At 50.2% G+C, this 18226-nt stretch overlaps 1 protein-coding gene across 1 annotated transcript in view; it reads right to left on the bottom strand.

The window, feature by feature from the left end:
- The window catches only part of LRIG1 (leucine rich repeats and immunoglobulin like domains 1), a 114143-nt gene that overhangs the window by 5465 nt on the left and 90452 nt on the right, over positions 1–18226 (bottom strand). Inside the window, exons 10-13 of the mRNA XM_019469769.2 lie at positions 13829–13900; positions 12932–13003; positions 8722–8885; positions 980–1300 (exon numbers count right to left, since the gene is read on the bottom strand). Of these exons, the coding sequence (XP_019325314.2) occupies positions 980–1300; positions 8722–8885; positions 12932–13003; positions 13829–13900 (629 nt within the window). The remainder of the gene's footprint in view (positions 1–979; positions 1301–8721; positions 8886–12931; positions 13004–13828; positions 13901–18226) is intronic.

Consider the following 18226-nt stretch of genomic DNA (forward strand, 5'->3'; position numbering starts at 1 on the left):
AGGTTCTGACACATGACTGCCTTAATTAAGCACCAGAACAGAGCCTGGGAAATACAAATGATCTGCTCCAGCAAGACACGATTACGGCAGGGAGAGTGACATGCCCTCACCCTGGGCAGAGCGACAGGACGGCATGTCCCTCCCAAAGACACCTGTGGTGGAGACTTGGTGTTGGGGCCACAGTACTGCACCCACGTGAGCTCAAGTATACACCAGCTTATTTCGGCCAAGACTTCCCTGACATGGGGAAACATCCAGCCACATGCCAGGCATCGCTGCCGTTCCCATCGAGGTTACTTTGGTGGAAAAGTCTAACAGTTCACTGAGTTTTTGATAAAGAAGACTCCTTCAGAATAAGCCAAGACAACAGGCCACAGTGGGTAAAGAATGTGTTTTCCTGTGGTCTGTGAGGGCTTAAAGACAGTGGTTCCAGCACTTTTTAACTGGAGGCTTAATAATCAGGAAAAGCTTACCAGGTTACTTTGGGGGGGCGGTGCCTAACTACTCTAGCTATTAACTTCTCTTCTTCTGCCCTAAACTCACTGCAACAATAGCCCTGAAATAAGCCCTGAAAAAAGCCAGCTTGATAGGCTCTAAAGCTGGTTACAGAGTAAAAACTCCTCATCAGACACCCCAGGGCCATCCTATCGGGCTGGCAGTCCACAGGCTCCGTGGCCATCTACTCAGAGGGCAGGAGCTTCCCCACAATCGGCATACGCTTGGAACCTGGACACCAAACATCATGGGTGGTAGAGAACAAATGTATAAAAATGCAAGGATGGGGCCCTTCGTGTCACTTAGCAACCGGATAAAAAAGTCACCAAAACAGACAATTCACTGAGAATAACTTCAATCTATAAAACATGCTCTGGGGCCGACTGGACAGTAATATCCCAGTGAAGCTTAGGCGTCTCCCATCTGCATCCTTCCTGTGTGGATGTGCAGGACTCTTACACCGGGGCAAAGAGCACTTCCTCACCATTCACAACGAGCCTGGCCTTGTGCGAGTAGGTGGAGCCGAAGTGGTTGGTGATGACACACTGATAGCGGCCCTCGTGCCCGAAAGTGACACGGCGCAGGTGCAGGATGGTGGTGTACTCCATCACCACCCCATCCTGCGCGCGCACGTGGGCAAAGTTCTCCATGTCGGCATTGGCCAGGACCTCGTTGTCCTTCTTCCAGGCGAAGGTCATCGGGGAGCTGCTGCTGCTGGCTGCCGAGCACGTGAAGCGGATGTCCTTGCCGACCACGGCCATGGTGGGCTCTGGCTGGGTGATGATCTGTGGCTTTGGTAGGTCGTCTGGGGAGAGAAGAACCAAATTTAAGGCTCTCAGGACACACGGGGGCCTCATCTTTCAGTGTCCCTGCACAGCCTCCCACACTGTAAAGGCCAGGAAAATCCATGGATATCTGGCTTTATCCAGTTCTAAACCCATGAGCAGTGATCACCTCTGTGACCACATTCCTTGATTACAACGCGTCTGCTGTTACTCATGTACCAAAAGCATCGATTTTAGGAGTTTCCACGAGAATACTACACTTGGCTTCACTTGCTTACCTTAACACAAAACACACTAACAGACAGGAACCACCCGCCATGACTGCACAGACCTTACCATAAACTTTACTCCAAAGGAATGGGGGAGAAAGCACTTCCAGAATGTGAGAAGAGCTCTTCCAAAACTGCACTTCTTTAACGTAGGGAGAACACTAGCAAAAATGGTTGTAATCAACAGTTTCAGAATTCTGGAAAATAACCAAAGGCTGTAACAGCCCATGAAGGACGGACTCAAGAACACGTCTCAATCTCAGGAAGAAAAGTGAGCTTTGTGGCATTCTAACTTAAGTCCCATCCCTCTCTCCCCTAGCCTTAAAACCCAACAGCGTAGCAACCACTGAGAGGGGCAAAGTAGGTTTGGAGCCCCCGCCACCCCCCGCCCAAAAGCCCCATCCTCTGGGCTGGCATGATCGGATCTGATGTAGTTTGCTGAGCAGGGAAGCCCTCCCCCTGGGCTTCCATTTGATGAAAATAGTCAGCAGGCACCGACGAAGCACTTTGAGTTGGAGCCAACAAGACACTGGCCGAAAAACTAAAAAGGAAAAGCAGTGCGTGAAATGTTGATGGTGGGCTTTGAAAAGGTCTACCGTGTTCCTGAGGACGTAAAAGGCCACATGCATGTGCAGCACCGTATGCTTGCCCAAGAAAGGCCTGAGAGGATCCTAATTTCTTACCTGTGATTAGGGATCAGCACAAACAGGAATTGGTGGCACACCCCCCGGCACACAACATGGATGCTGGACAAAGGATGGGAGACTTTCTGAAGTGATCTAAGGACTGTCTGTCCAGGTAGTAGCTAACCAGGGCTACTGGTTACTGGCGGCATCCAACAGACTTTAAAGTATTTGTCCAGAAATTGTAGTAACACAGAGAACAACAACAAACCAAGGGGAAGACAGAGAGGGAATCTGATGCCCAGAGTTGCCACATTATTTTAAAGACTCAGTTTCCAACAAAAAACTATAAAACTAGATAAACAGGAAAAAAAGCAGTCAGTGGAAACTGAAGGAAGTGCAGATCTTGGACTTTTAAAGACCTTAAAGTGGCTTTATAAATATGTTCAAAGAATGAAAGGAAATCATGTCGAAAAAAGTTAAAGGACAGTATGTGAATACTTTCCCACCAAAGAACACCAATAAACAACTAGAAATTATAGAAGTAAACAAAATGTAAATTTTGGAGGTTAAAAGTATAACTGAAATGAAAAATTCACTCGAGGGGCTCAGTAGCCCGTGAGCAGGCAGAATTGGTGAAATTGAGACCATCCAATCTAAGAAACAAACAAACAAACAAAAAAATGAAGGATAATGGACATTCACAGAGACCAGTGGGACAGCGTCAAGTGTAACAACATAAAAATAATGGGAATCTAAGAAGGAGAAGAAACAAAAACAAGGCATTTCTAGAAATAATAGCCCCAGACTTTCCAAACTTGATAAATAGGCATCTACACATCCAAGAAGCTCAAAGAACCCAAATAAACTCAAAGCCCTCACCTGGAAGCTTCAGTCATACTTTCAGAAGTCAAAGACAAATGAATCTTGAAAGAAACACAAGAACTGCAACTCATCACACAGAAGGAATCCTCAATGACATGACAGCTGATTTCTCATCAGAAACCATGGAAGGCAGTAGGAAGGCATACTCAAAGTCCTGAAACAGACTGTCAACTAAGAATTATGTATCCAGCAAAACTAACCTTCTCAAGTGAGGGAGAAATTAAATCACTCTCAGATTTACAGACAAATCACCCACTGGAAATCACTGCTACCAGACCTGTCCTACAAGAAATACTAAAGGGAATCCTTCAGGCTGAAATGAAAAGACACAACAGTAACTGAAATCCACACAAAGAAATAAAACACACCATTAAAAGTAAACACACAGGTCAGTATGCAAGGACAGTCTAAGTGTATTTTGGTAACATTCTTCTCTTCCTGATTTAGAAGGCAACTACAAAGAGCAATAATCAAAAAGTGTTGATCAGGCTTATAATGCATAAAGATGTAATTTATATGAAAACAGTAACACAAAGGAGGAGTTCCACAAATGGAGCTTAGTAGGAGCAAAATTTTGCATACTACTAAAGTTATTAATCTGAACTAGATTGTTTTAAGGTGTTAATTATAATCCCCACAGGAACCATTAAAAAAAAAAATCAAAAAAGGCAGGGATTACCAAAATGGATAAAAACCCATGACCGAGCCATTCACTATCTCTAAGAGACACACTTTAGATTCAAAGTCACATATATCAAGAGAGCTACAGTGTCCACACTGATGTCAGATAAAATAGACCTTAAGGCAGAAATGGTGGGGTGCCTGGGTGGCTTAGTCGGTTAAGCGGCCGACTTCGGCTCAGGTCATGATCTTGCGGTCCGTGGGTTTGAGCCCCGCGTTGGGCTCTGTGCTGACGGCTCAGAGCCTGGAGCCTGTTTCAGATTCTGTGTCTCCCTCTTTCTCTGACCCTCCCCTGTTCATGCGCGCTCTCTCTCTCTCTGTCTCAAAAATAAATAAATGTTAAAAAAAAAAAAAAAGACAGAAATGGTTACTAGAGACAAAGTAACTTTTTATAATGTAAAACAATCCATCAGGAAGACATAAACATCATAAACATATATGAACCTAACAGAGCTCCACAAAACATGAAGCAAAAACAAAACTGAAGAAATGGACAGTGCAACAATAAGTTTGTAGAATTCAATACTCCGTGTTCAATGATGGTTAGAACCACTAGGCAGATGATCAACAAAAAAGTACAAGACTTGAATAACACTATAAGCCAAATAGACCTAGCAGACATCTATAGAATTTTCCACCCCCACAAGAGCAGAATAAACATTAATTTCAAGCACACCTGGAATATCCTCGAACAGAGACCATATGTTATGCTGAAAAACAAATTTCAGTACATGAAAAAAGAGAAATCCTACCCAGTGTCTTCAATGACAGTGGAATGAAGCCAGAAATCACTATCAAAAGCAACACTGGGAGTCTAATTTGTGAAAATTAAACAACTTCTGTAAGTCAAAGAAGAACTCATAAAGGAAATTAGAAAATACTTTGAAATGAGTGAAAATGAAAACATAGATACAAAAACTTAAATGTTGCAGCTACAACAGTGCTTATAGGAGAGATGGAGAGCTGTCTACATTAAGGAAGACCTCAAATTAATAACCGCACCTTCCTCATTAAGAAATCGGAAAAACAAGCTATCCCCAAACCAAGCAGAAGAAATAATTATAGAGCAGAAATAAGAGAAAAAAGGGGGGAAAAATCAATGAAAAGTTAGTTCTTTGAAAATACTAATGAAATTGAAAAATCTGTAGACTAGCAGAATGGGGAGGTGGGGAGAAGACACCAAATACTAAAATTAGGAACAAAACTTACCAACTAACCTCACAGCAGCAAACGGGAATACTATGAATAATTTGTATGGCAACAAATCAGATAAGCTGATAGATGCACAAATTCTAAAAAAGAAAAATTACCAACACTGACTCAAGAAGAAACAAAATCTGAATAGACGTTAACAAGTAAAGAAATAGGATAATTTTGGTGTGCCTGGCTGGCTCAGTTGGTTAAGCATCCGACTTTGGCTCAGGTCATTATCTCATGGTTTGTGATTTCAAGTCCTGCATCGGGCTCTATGCTGACAGCTCAGAGCCTGGAGCCTGCTTCGGATTCTGTGTCTCCCTCTCTCTCTCTTTCTCTCTCTCTGCCCTCCCCTGTTTGCACTCTGTCTCTCTTTCTCTCTCTCAAAAATAAACATTAAAAAAAAATTTTTTTTAATAATTTAAAAACTTCCCACAAACAAAAAGCCAGACCAAATGGCTACACTGACAAATTTTTCCCCAAATTTAAAGAATAATTATCACTAATCCTTCAGAAATTCTTGCAAAAAATAGATGAGTGAACATCTCACTGCACTGTATGAGTCAAATATTCCCAGACAACAAAATCAGAAACCCAACTATACACCCGAGTACAGATGCAAAAATCTTCTACCAATATACCGGCAAAGCAAATCCCACAACATATAAAAAGGATTATACACCACGACCAAGTTGGATTTATCCCAGGAATGCAAGGTTGGTTTAACACCCAAAAATCAATGTACCGTATCAATGAAGGTGGGGGGGGGGGCACATTATCCTTCAATAGATGCAGAAAAAAGCATTTGACAAAATTCAACACCCTATCGTAAAAGAAATACACAACAAGTTAGAAATAGAAGGGGAATTCCTCAACCAGGTAAAGGTCATCTACGGAAAACTTACAACTAATACCATATCCAACAGTGAAGGACTGAATGCTTTTGCCCAAATCAGGAAAGACAAGGAAGTCTGCCCTCACCACTTCTAGCCAACACTGGAGGCTCTACCCAGGGCAATTAGGCAAGAAAAAAAGAAAAAACAAAGAAGCTATCGAGACTGGAAAGGACGAAGTACAAGTGTCTTTTTGCAAATAACATAACGATCAAATATAAAAATCCTAAGCAATTCAGTGAAAAACTACTAAAATTAAATGATTTCAATACAGATGCAGGATGCATTCATTCACTGTTACTGGGAATAGGCAGTGGTGCGGCTACTGATGAAGACAGTCTGGCAAGTGTTCAAAAAGTTGAACAGTTCCTGTATGACCCACAATGACATTCCTAAGAACCATGCAAGAGAATTCACAAACACTTATATATGAACGTTCACAGAATTATTTAGAATTACCAAGAAATCCAAACAACCGAAATGTCCATCACCTAATGAACAGCTAAATACGTGTATATCCATACAATGTCATATTGCATTAAAAAAAATAATGAATACCTAGTAACACATTCTGCTAGGTTAAAAAAAACCGAGTCACAAAAGACCATTATTATAGGATTCCATTTATATGAAGGTCCTCAGGGACAGGGGACAGTGCAGTGACTGCTGTGAACATGGAGTTTGTTTTACGGATGATGAAAATGTTCTAAAATTAGGTGGTAGTGAGGGTCACGCAGCTTCCCAATACTCTAAACACTACTGACTGGTACACCTGAAACAGGTGCATGTTACAGTAAGTAAATGATACAACCTTCATCACAGTCCCTGAAAGTAATTTAATCTCCCTAAAAAGAAACTCCCTACCTTTCAGCTATCATCCTTTCTCCCTCCACTCTAAGCCACCAGTAGTCACTCACCCTCCTACCACCCCTGGAGTGGCCCTTAGATGGGATCCTATTCTGGACATTACATTCATTCATTCTGGACATGTCATATGGATGGAATCATACAGTGTATGGTCCTGTGTGACGGGCTTCTTTCACTTCAAATGTTTCAAGGTTCATCTGTTGTGCGAACAATTGGTGTTTATGGCCTGATGATATCCCAGCGCCTGGCTCTACCACGTTTTATTTATCCACTCCAGGAGTGGTGAGCATTTGGGTTATTTCCACTCTTTGGCTGTTACGAGTAATGCTGCCACGAGCATTTGTGGCCAGGTTTTATGTAGATCTATTTTTGTTTCTCCCCAGCATATAGCTGGGAGTGGGTCACGGCTTAACTATGTTTAATTGTCTGAGAAATTTTCCAACTTTTCCAAAGGGGCTGCACCACGGTGCACTCCCACCAGCACTGTAGGAGGGTTCACACTCCACCCTCCTCACCGACACTTGTTGTTGCCTGACTTTTTGATTCTAGCAATGCTGGTGGGTGCGACCGGTTCTATTTTCCTTTTATAAAAAAGGAGGTGGAGACTCCCACACAGCTTAAAACTTCGATCTCCTGCCAAGTGTTTTCCTGATGCCCATTCTTACGTGACGACGGGTTTGGCATCCTGCGCTGCCATGTGGAGGTGGGCTAACGAGTGTGAACTGCCGAGGGACGTGCCAGGGCCACCGGCCGGAGGCTGGGCACAGCAGGTCACATCTGCTCATCCAAAGGGCAAGATTACGCCCTGTGACAGGAAAAGGGAGGAAGGTGCAGGAAGCCCCACTTCAGGGCAGCTAGTTAACAAATTAACGGTCAGGGCCCAGGTACGTGATGAACAATGGACGGCACAGTCATCATGTGCTACTTGGAACACGAGGCGTGCACAGCCCGACATTGTGCACGGACGTTCCCAGAAGACTGACCACTAAGAAAACACCGGATGCTTTTAAGGCTTCTCGCTGGACCGGATCGGCACAAAGGAGGGCGAGCCTGCTGGCAGAGGTGGTGGTGGGTGGATGATGGAAGGGGGCACTTGTATCCTGACGTCAGCAGGCACATTGGCTCTTGCCGTGCCCAAGGAGGAGGCTGGAGAAGTGGACCACAGGGTTGCCCGCACTGCTCCGGGAGCTCCTGGTTAGGATCATCAGCCACACCCAGGGCACAGGGGCAGACCGGGGAGGACAGAAGGCAGGAGGCACTCACAGGAGTTCCGGTCACGCCCGGGAAGCCCACCCTTGCTCCTGCTTAAAGCAGAGACCGGAAACCCTCCAAGATCCGTCTCATTCTCTGACCACGTCTTACTGACCACGAGGCTGCGCATTTCCACGTGAGTGTGGCGTATGGCACACAGCGTGTGCACAGCCTCCAGTCGTTCAGCATCTTCTGTACCGTTTGCAACCAAACCCGGATCGCGACCACCCCCGGTCCAAAAGATGGCAAGACCCACGCTCCAACAGTCAGAAGGAGAAGAGAGCTCATAGCTACAAGTGCAGATTTCAGTGGTTTGGAGAAACAGCGAGAGTGCAAGTCAACAACAAGGAATTATTTTTACGACACTAACTGTTCTCCTGAGACTTGTTCTTCCTGTATTTAACCTTCCATTCTTGGGGCTGGAAAAAAACACACATTAAAACCCCAGCCTCAGACACGGAGTAAATTCACAGCTAAACCCAGGCACCAGAGCCGTCTTGAGATGACACAACTTTCGTCCAGTAACCGGTTCTTCTGATTTGTAACCGAACCAAGTCCTGCTCCCTTCTCATTAAATGCATGCACTCCAGGAACCACATAATGAGGCGACTCCACAGTAAGTACCACGTGTGGTTTCAGCGGGAAAGAACTTGCATCCAGCAGCTGAGTGGGAACCAAGGACTGGGGTTGACTCTGATCACAAAAATCACTCCCATAATGAGGACTTCCTCCTGGCCTCCCCGCCCTTCAGGAAAGAAAATCACAGGGACGGCCTTACCACACACGAAACTCTCCGGCGGCACAGAAAAAATGCTCTGGCCCTTCAGGGATTCCGGGTGGGCACAGGTGGCTGTCACGAAGGGCTGCAGCATCCGGCCCAGTAACCACGGGGGCAGCCACTTCAGCTGGCAGTCGCACAGGAAGCTATCACTGCTGATGTGGCTGAAAGGGAAACAAAAGGGACACGTGAGGTGTGACCTCCAGAAAGGGATATTCCCTCGGCACACAGACTCCTCCTCCAGTCACCGCTGATCGGCTTCTGTCCTCAACACCAGCCATCTGGGAAGGGAAGAGATTTTTCTCCGTTCCTCTTCAGTGACCCAGAGCAGCACATATAATCTACTTGGAGATTTTGATAAAACGATGCTCTGGCTCAGAAGGCTGGGGGTGGAACCCAAGATGCGGCACTTCTGACAAGCTCCCGGGTGATGTGGACACCGCCAGCCTCAACAACCCCACGGCATACCAACAGCCCGCAGTTCACACGCGTCCCAAGACGGGCACACACTGCTCCTGTGTGACCCTGGGGGCACCATCTGACCTCCTCCAGACTCTGTCCACCCGACAGAGCTGAGGAGCACTGTGCCCTCTGTGCTTTTTCCCACCCTCCTGATAAGCTATGTGGAGCTTCCAGATTCATCTGCAACTCAGCTCTCGACTCTCAGGTCCTGAGGAGGGCTGTTTTTCTATATTGCTGTTAGTTTTCATTTGGCCAAGCTCCATGTTTTCTTACGTCCAGACGTAAGCCCTGCCAACGCGGCCCCCTCTTGTTTGTGGATCTCTACAGCACCGCTCAGGAGGCCGGCAGAATTCGGCTCCGCTCCCTAAATAGTGCTTGTTAGTTAATTGCCACTGCCCAGGGAGCATGAGAATGCAACACTGGTTTTGTGAGGCTCCAACCAAAACAGAGAATATTTTCTTTTTCATTTCTCAGCAACTGAGGATCAGCTTTTTAAACAGAAATCGGAATCACCATCTCGGCGGACATTCCTTCCTGAGGAGTCACTCGAAGATAAGTCAACCGAAGAGTCTAGCTGCCCTGTTCCTGGAAGAGACCTCAAGGCTGTGAGCTAACAGAGGTCAGTGCATGGCAAGGGTGAAGGCACGCGGGCTCCCCGGTCATGAACCGCCTCTGGTACAAGGTACAAAGTACACGGTGACAGAAGGGGTGCTGAAGTGTACTTAGATATTCCACAAGGGACACCCGGGTAGCTCAGCTGGTTAAGTGTTTGACTTCGGCTCAGGTCATGATCTCACGGTCCGTGAGTTCGAGCCCCGCGTCGGGCTCTGTGCTGACAGCTCAGAGCCTGGCGCCTGCTTCTGATTCTGTGTCTCCCTCTCTCTCTGCCCCTCCCCTACTCACACTCTGTCTCTCTCTCAAAAAAAATACGTTAAAAAAAAAAAAAATTCCACAAGCATCGCATGGGCCAGGATCCTAGCAATAGCCTCCACCACCCACCATTTCCCTCAGAAATCTGCTCTTCCTTCCTGTTCCTCATGGTTACCAGATTAGCCATCTTATTAAAATTACTTTTGGAAAGTGCTTTTTTAAAGACTGAAATAATTGATCTCAAAGCCATGCTAACTGGGATGTCTGCCCACATCAGACCTTTAAAGGTCAGCATTTGGCTTCTACCCTTAATTTTTTAATTTTTGTATTTTTATTTGACAGGCAGGTAGCTGCGTGCTTAGAGCTATCTCCCGGAGGCCTGTCGTACTGTGGAGTTACCCAGGTAGCATGAGGGCTCCGCCAGCTGAGCCTGAGAAGTGGCCGGTTCCGGCCCAGTACCTGGGGGGCTACTCCGGGTCGGCTGTGGTGGCGGGTGGACCGGCTGCCGCCAGGTACCACACACTGAGCTTCAGTGACAGAGGGACAGGAATTCTGTCAGAAGCGCTGTCACGAGCTCCCCATCAAGCCAGTGTTGGGCGCGACTGCCCCTTTCTGGGTCGGCAGCAGGAAAGCCTGAGTAGACTCTAGAGGAAGACGCTGGGCTATCGCTGTGAGGCTTCAGGCACTTGTGTGGAGGATGGTCACAGGAGCAAACTAAGGAAGGCCAAGTTGACAGTGATCCTTGGTCACAGATGTGTGTGGGAAGGGTTACTCCTTACACCACGAGTGTAGGCCTGGCTGGGTTGAAGATGTCCTACCTCTCCCACAACGAGGCCCACCTGACACAGAGGAGACCAGACCTCAGAAAGAGGTACTCAGGGTGTAGAGATAGCTTTCCTGAAGAGCGAGTCAGGACCAACAAGACAGTGAGGACACTGACCCCCTGACCTCCCTCCACATGCACACATGGCTTTAAGGACAAAGGTGAGGTTGAAAGGCTGGACCAGAAATTGCCAGCAACCCCGGGGCTTTGCAGATTTCCGCTACTCTTCCTGCTGGTCAGCTGCTCAGGGGTGCGGCTCTCCACGACTCCCGCCTCCGGCCGTCCCATCACTCTGCTGGCTTACGGTGCATTTTCATGATTCCAACTCAAAGTGTGTTTCTAATCATCGCTTGTGGAAATTTACCCAGAGCATGACTAAGTGCACGGTACAACCTGCCTTGATCAGACGGAGGAAGAAAATGACCAAGTGGAATTAACCGTTTCTCCCAGCAGAGGACTGGGCCCAGGGCCAGCCACGGCTGGGTACGTGTAGCGAGCGACAGGAAACCCAGGCAGGGGCCAAGGCTGAGCCTCCAGAACCACGCCGAAGCAGATTTTGGGGGTGGGGTGTGGTGGAGGGTCCCAGTTGCCTAGAAGGGTCCAGTCCTTCCCAACTAGGAAAGTATCTCAGAAAACCTCAATTGTTAAGGAGAAGCAGTCTTCTCTCCCTGTCCTTCCCTCTTTCTCTTATACCCTCTTCCCATCTAATGAGATTACTTCCAACATTATATTTGAAAAGTTGCAAACACAGAGAAGTTGAAAGAAATGCACAGTGAACACTTAACCATTCTAAGACCGTGACCCTTTGGAGAAAGCAGTTCTACTCAACAGGCCTGAATCTCACAGCTAAGTAAATGCCATGAGGCAGGTGCCTAAAAGACCTCCTCTCTCCTCACCCAGAGGAATATCACCAGGGGCCTGCTTTGCTTTTAAAGTATGGGGACTGCGCCTCCCTACTCTCCCACTTCTCCCAAAGGCCACCAAGAGTGGCCTCAGGAATGAGGATGAGTTCAGGATGCACAGATGGCCGTCCTCTGTCGTCTACCCTCCATCAGCACTTCTGAGAACCAAAAGCCACATCTTTCAGGGACTAGTATTACAGCTAGACTTTGCAGCAGCAGAATCAGATTAATGCACAGGAAGAAGAAAGGAAGCTTGGGTGTTGCTACCTGCACACCCTGACGAGCTCCTCTGCCAGAGACTAGGGCACAGGCGAGCTCTTCCAACCCCGTGACCCGGGGGCCCATGGTGAACATCTATGGTGGCGGCACCACCACCTATGAACCGCTGTGGGGGCCTCGGAACAGATGTGGGCTGGGAGCCACATCACTAGTCCACAGTCACCTGTGACCACCCCCCAGATATCTCTGCCTCACTCACAGGCCACCAAACCCAGCAAAGAAGCCACTCTCAGTATAGGTCCTCCATTTTAGGCAGACCTAAATGATGAAAACTTGCCCTGACATCATTTCAGGGATGATCGCCCATTTTCTAGAAGAAAGTTCATGTCACATCACCTAGAGCAGCAGTCAGTAAGCTACAGCCTGCCCTGCCAGCCTGTTTTTTAATAAATAAGAACTGATTGGCACACAGCCGTGCCCACCTATTTAAGAAATAGGTCGTGCCCGACCCTTTAAGAAAAGGTGTGCTGAGGGGCGCCTGGGTGGCTCAGTCGGTTGAGCGGCCGACTTCGGCTCGGGTCATGATCTCGCGGTCTGTGAGTTCAAGCCCCGCGTCGGGCTCTGTGCCGACAGCTCGGAGCCTGGGGCCTGTTTCAGATTCTGTGTCTCCTTCTCTCTGACCCTCTCCCGTTCATGCTCTGTCTCTCTCTGTCTCAAAAATAAATAAACGTTAAAAAAAAAAAAAGAAGAAACGGTGTGCTGACCCTGATCCAGAATAAGCCCCCAGGGGGCATTGCTTTTCTAAAAGACAGCTTACACACAAATGCTAACAGCCCCATCTGTTACATATATTGACACATCATAGAATCAAGGCGTTTCTGACTCCAAATTCTCTAGTCCTATTAACCAGGACCCTGGAACCCCGGGTACTTACAGCTCTTTGAGATTCTTCATCTTCACAAAGGCATCAGACTGGACAGATCTGACTGCATTCTCTCCGAGGTTCCTGCAAAAGAACACTCTTCACGTACGGACACACACTCTGGGCGCCCTTCAGGTCAGCCACCTGTTTGAGCCAAGAGGCTCAGGTGGCTTCCGGGAGAGTCCCGGTTTCCCCAGTGTGCTGGCCGTACCACCCAGACCCCGTGTCCCAAGTCCACTTAAGTGGCTGTCACCTCCCAGACACTGGCACAAGCACACGGAACAACCTTGGAACCAAGCCAGCCTGAAGGGCAGCAGCAAAGCTAACGGTGAGGCCGGCTCAGCAAGTCAACAAGCAAAGCTTTATCAAGAGAATTCAGGTCCACCTTGATTCCAAGGCCAAAGAGACTAAGAATCAAGCACTAGAGGCATCTGCCCTCGATGGTGACCACACAAATGTGTCCGGGCTGGCATCACCCTCGTCCTCCTGGGCTCTCAGAGACAACCAGGCCAGAACACCTCCCGGCTGAGCCCAGCGTGTGCTCGGCCCCGTGAAGCCGCGAGCCTGCGCCAGGAACGCGCGCCCTCACAGAGGTGAAGGGGAGGCCGGGGCCTGTGGAGGAGCCAGCGCCAGGGGGAGACAGGGTTAGGGGATGGGGGAGGGTATCCATCCAGTCGGCAGCCGCATTCGTTAGGAACTCACCGACCGGCCATGTGTTCTCTAACTGTTCCTGGCATAGGCAAAATAAAGGCCAAAGTTGAAGCTGACTTATAACGAGAAGGAAGCAGCTGGCGTTTCCAAATAGGCTGTTTCTCAGTTTACAAAGATGTGATTAAATTGCTAGCAGACTTCCCCGGCAGCCGCATTTGGCAGGCCTGTGGGTCAGGGAAGGTCTGGTGAGATACTCACAGGTGCTCCAGGCCCTCCAGCCCCGAGAAGGCTCTCTTAGCCACGGACTTGATCTTGTTTCCAAACAGAGTTCTGCCATTTCCAAACATCATCCAGAGACAGGGAAAAAACAAAACGCAGAACCGGATGGGAAGAGACAAGGGAGGAACGGGAGAAAGAGAACACATAGTTAGGCCAGTGCCATATGATAAGTCTGTCCAGTGAGGGGCAGGTGGAAATCTGACCTACGTGGAGACTACGGGTCCGAAGTATGCAGGCCTTGCCCTTCTGAAATGAAATGCTTTGATCTTTATGAGAATTTAACGTGATGACAGGATGCACCATCTCGCCTGAAAAGGCTCCTTGCGATGTTTGTGGAAATCCCCTCGTCCAGCCCGGGCTGTGCCCAAGGACCCAAGGGCCTCGTGAGAAGGAGGGGACTCATCACTGTTCCCATGAGAGGAAGCAGAGTCATGGAACGTAATGAAAACTGGAACTAAAATCCGCCACCCTCTTCTGAAAAGTGGGGGTGAAGGTTCCCCGAGCAGGCAAGAAGAGGGCAGGAAAACCGGCCCCCATCAAGACGGCTCCCCAGTGACTTGCACTGAGACATACCCGAACGGCCAGGACGTGGCCACAGGGAGCTGCACCCCCGCCTCTGAGAAGGCCACTCGGGGTGTGTAGGGCATGCCCTGGTGCTGTGGCCTCTTAGCAAGAGCCCAGATCTTAAATGATGCCCATGGGCCCAAGGTTCTTTCAATCGCAGACGCGTCCTAAAAGGTCAACCTCCGAGGTTATCTAATACCCAGACCCGTGCACCGCCTACCCATGAGAAAGGGCTCCTACTTCCCGGCACTTGCAATCACAACTTCATCGGCAACTCCTAAGAGTTTTCTCAGAAACCAAATTCTCGTCCCCTGCAGTGCACATGGAAGAAATGAAGGCTTCCTCCACTGGGCTACATAAGCCAAAGGAGAGTCTGTTTGGGGGATGAGGGGTTGGGGGGGGGGGCACCCAGAATGCCTGGACACTGGGAACGAAAAGCATCCGTGTTCCAGTTTTCCCTCCTCAGACAACGGCCGACCGGGGCACTCCCTCTACCTCCTGTAGGTGCGGGCAGCTGTGAGCCCCTGAAAGTCATGCTGACAGACACGTGGGCTCTTCAACGTGACGTCTAGCCAGACTACCTAAAGGGCTAGTCAGGAACGGGGAATGCTGGGAGCCAACTCCTGCCACATCTCACCGGCTCTGGGAGGGGGCTTCGTAAGAGGGCACTGCAGACAGCCTCTGGAGAGCAGCAGTCTCGTCTGGGATCCCACCTAGACCCGTGTTAAGATGGGGTCCCCCGAGGGAAAACATCAAGTACCAGCCCCTCCCTGAAAAGGGCCAGGAAAGCAACAGGAGCCTCGAAGAAAACCAAAGATGGCAGGGCGGCCCAGGCGGCACCCCCCTCCCCCCCCCCCCACCGCATAGGGCTCCCGGCACCACCTACACAAACCCCAGGATGCCGCCTTCAGGAAGATGGGGGTCACGTGCAGACAGACCAGGCCAGTGCCACATACCACGGGAGGTGCTCCCCGCCCCGCCCCACTGCCCTCCAGGGCACCGAAAGCCTGAGGGGAACCTGCAGGGCAACCACAGGAGCTCCCGGGTACCCCCACTTGATCAGGAACAGACCCCTCCTCTCGGAGCCTGCAGCCTTCGGACAAAGCCAGCACCTCCTGCCTCGGGGAAGATGGAACGGTCCAAGACCCCTCTGACTGCTCCTTCTCTCGGAGGCAATCTGCGTATTTCCACTCTCTCTCCATCTGAAGCTTTGATCCTCAAACACACAGCCCAAACACGCAGAAGTCCGGCGGCCACACTAACTCTCTTCCCCTAACCACACAACTAGCCCAGCAAACACCAGCACACGGCACCAAACCCAAGTATCTGCAAGAGCCTGCCAACTTCTCACTTACTCAGATCCCCCAGGCCGGGTCACTGTGCTCCAGGCCCTAGTAAAATGTATTAACTGTTTAGTGAAATCTCCCGTAAACCAGATCCAGGAAAAAGCTGTGCTTTATTTCATGCATTACGTATTACTCACACTGACCTCTTTTACAATGAGGGCAGACTGTTATTTCTAATGGTAACAATAGCAATAAAACAAATTCTCAATTACGTAGGGGCTAATCATCCTGCTGCGGGATTAAAATAGCCCCTTACTTTCTCTAGGCGGACATCTGGGGGCTGGGGCTTAAGCTGGCAGACTGGGACAGTTTCAATAAAGGCAGCCATGCGCAGAACGGATGGCCAGGACCGCGGGCCGGGTGGTGCTCATTCTGTCCACACGGCAGCGGGCAGCTGAGACTCCACTGTCCCAGATCAGGGGCTCCCAGAGAAGGGACCGCAGGGCTGATGTGCCTCACACCCCTGCCTCGGCGCGGACAGTGACCCTGGAAGTCAGCCGTCCACTCCTTCGTGCATCTCTAGTGCTCCCCAAGGCCTTTCAGCTCTTGCTAACACCGCCCGGCAGACGCCAGGGGAGGCCTGGTCCAGCTCACGTTCACCTCCCCACCTCTCCTCCACCTGAGACACTGAACAGCACTCCGTGAGCCCTGCCACTGCTCTGTGAACACACGGGGGAGGGCGATCTTGCCCAGGCTGGGGGGCAGCACCCACCCAGGCCCACCTCACGGGAGAGGCTTGGCCTCGTGGTCCAATTCCAGGTTTCCTCTAACACTTCCCTTCGCGCACGTCACGGCCCCACCCCGAAGAAAGCCATGGAAAGAGCTGGAACCACGGGGCAGGCACTCACATCACCCCTCGTACACACGTGATTAACTGCTCCTCTTTCTGCTAATCTGTGTTCCAGAAAGCCTCCCTCCCTTCCTCACATACTAGGACGCTGTGCACACTTCCCAGGAGGTCTTCCACCAACATGATGACGGGGCCCCCAGTGGGAGGTGAGCATACTGACCACAGGTGAGCAGGTAACACTTGCCCTGCCAGGAAGCTCCGGTTTGAAGAGCTGTCCACATGGCCGTGTTCAGCAGGCGGAAACATTACGGGCAGGACAGCACCCACCACAGCTGCCCAGGGAAGCCTTTTAAGGCTCTGCTGCTCCCGTGTTCCCTTCTCGGCAAAGATTTTAATTTAGATCTGGCCTCTTCCGTGACAGGAAGGACCCTGGGTCCTCGAATGGGTGAAGGCAAGACTTTCTCCCTTCCCATTCTCAGGTCCCTGAAGACCTGACCCCAAGGGCTTCAAAGGCGGGCCCCACCAGGTCCAAGGGACCCAGCACTGACCACAGCCCCCACCGCGTGAATGAGTCCACGTGACGTGACCGCTCTCGAGAGGCAGCCCTTCCCTGTGCTCACACGCTGCCCTTTTCTAATGGATCCCGACCCGCTTGCCACTGGCTGCTCAGTAAGGCAGGGAGGTGTGAGGGCCACATTTCCCAGCCACGGCCACACAAGAGAGCGTCCGGGCAGCGCGTGGGGGAGGTGGGCGGGGAGGAGAGCCAAGCACACCGGTCCCTTCCTTCGCTCTGCCGTTAACCCGTTTACTCAAACACCTTCCATACACCCGGGGGAGTGGTTTTTACCCAAGCTACGCGCCACGATCACGGCAAAGCGTGGGCTTTCCTTTCCTCCCCTTTCCCGGGGAGGACACCGCACACCACAGGCAGGTGGGGGAGCATCGCGACCCCCATGGGTGCCTGCTTCGTCACCCAGGGGTGCTGGCACTACTTCACCTCTGTCCTCTGCCCCTTCCCCAGCCCCACGGGCTGAACGGGAACCTGAGTCATGGGCATCACAGCATTTGTTTTTCCATCCGGGAAGAGGATTCTTTTTTTCTCTTGCGATGTAACCACAGTACCGTTCCGCCTAAACGACTATACATATTTAATCAGATTAAGCAACTACTATCTCCATTCCCCCAACTATGTGTGTCCTCCCTTTATTTTGAAACCCTGCCAGCCCCACAATTTTGGTCAGTGAGGCTGGGGGGGGGGGGGGGGGAGGAGAGCTGGAGGTATCGTATTTCAACAAGGTCCCTGGAGTCTCAGGACCGGGTTGGTGCGGAACCCGCGCTGCCTTCCGGGAGCCTGTGTCAAACAGCACAGAGCAAGGGAGGGCCCCGCGGACTTAGGATCTCAGGCAGAGCTGCTGACCCTGGTCCAGCAGGTAAAAGGACGCGAGAACACAGGGGAAGAGGCGGCAGCATCAGGCTGGACTCTGCAGAACCAGGAGTCCCGCACAGGCACCCCTGCCCCTGCAGGGCAGAGCCTCTGGAGACACGTCCACCCCCGCCCCCGCCCCCTGTGCACACACTCACACCCTGGCCAGGCAGGCCCCGGAGAGCAAGGCCTCCGCCCCAGGGGCACAGCTGCTGTCCCGTCCCAGCGCGCTTGCCGGGCAAACTGACTAGGAG

The sequence above is a fragment of the Panthera pardus genome, unplaced genomic scaffold, assembly GCF_024362965.1.
Source record: "Panthera pardus isolate Hobbes unplaced genomic scaffold, ASM2436296v1 HiC_scaffold_8, whole genome shotgun sequence".
NCBI lineage: Eukaryota > Metazoa > Chordata > Mammalia > Carnivora > Felidae > Panthera > Panthera pardus.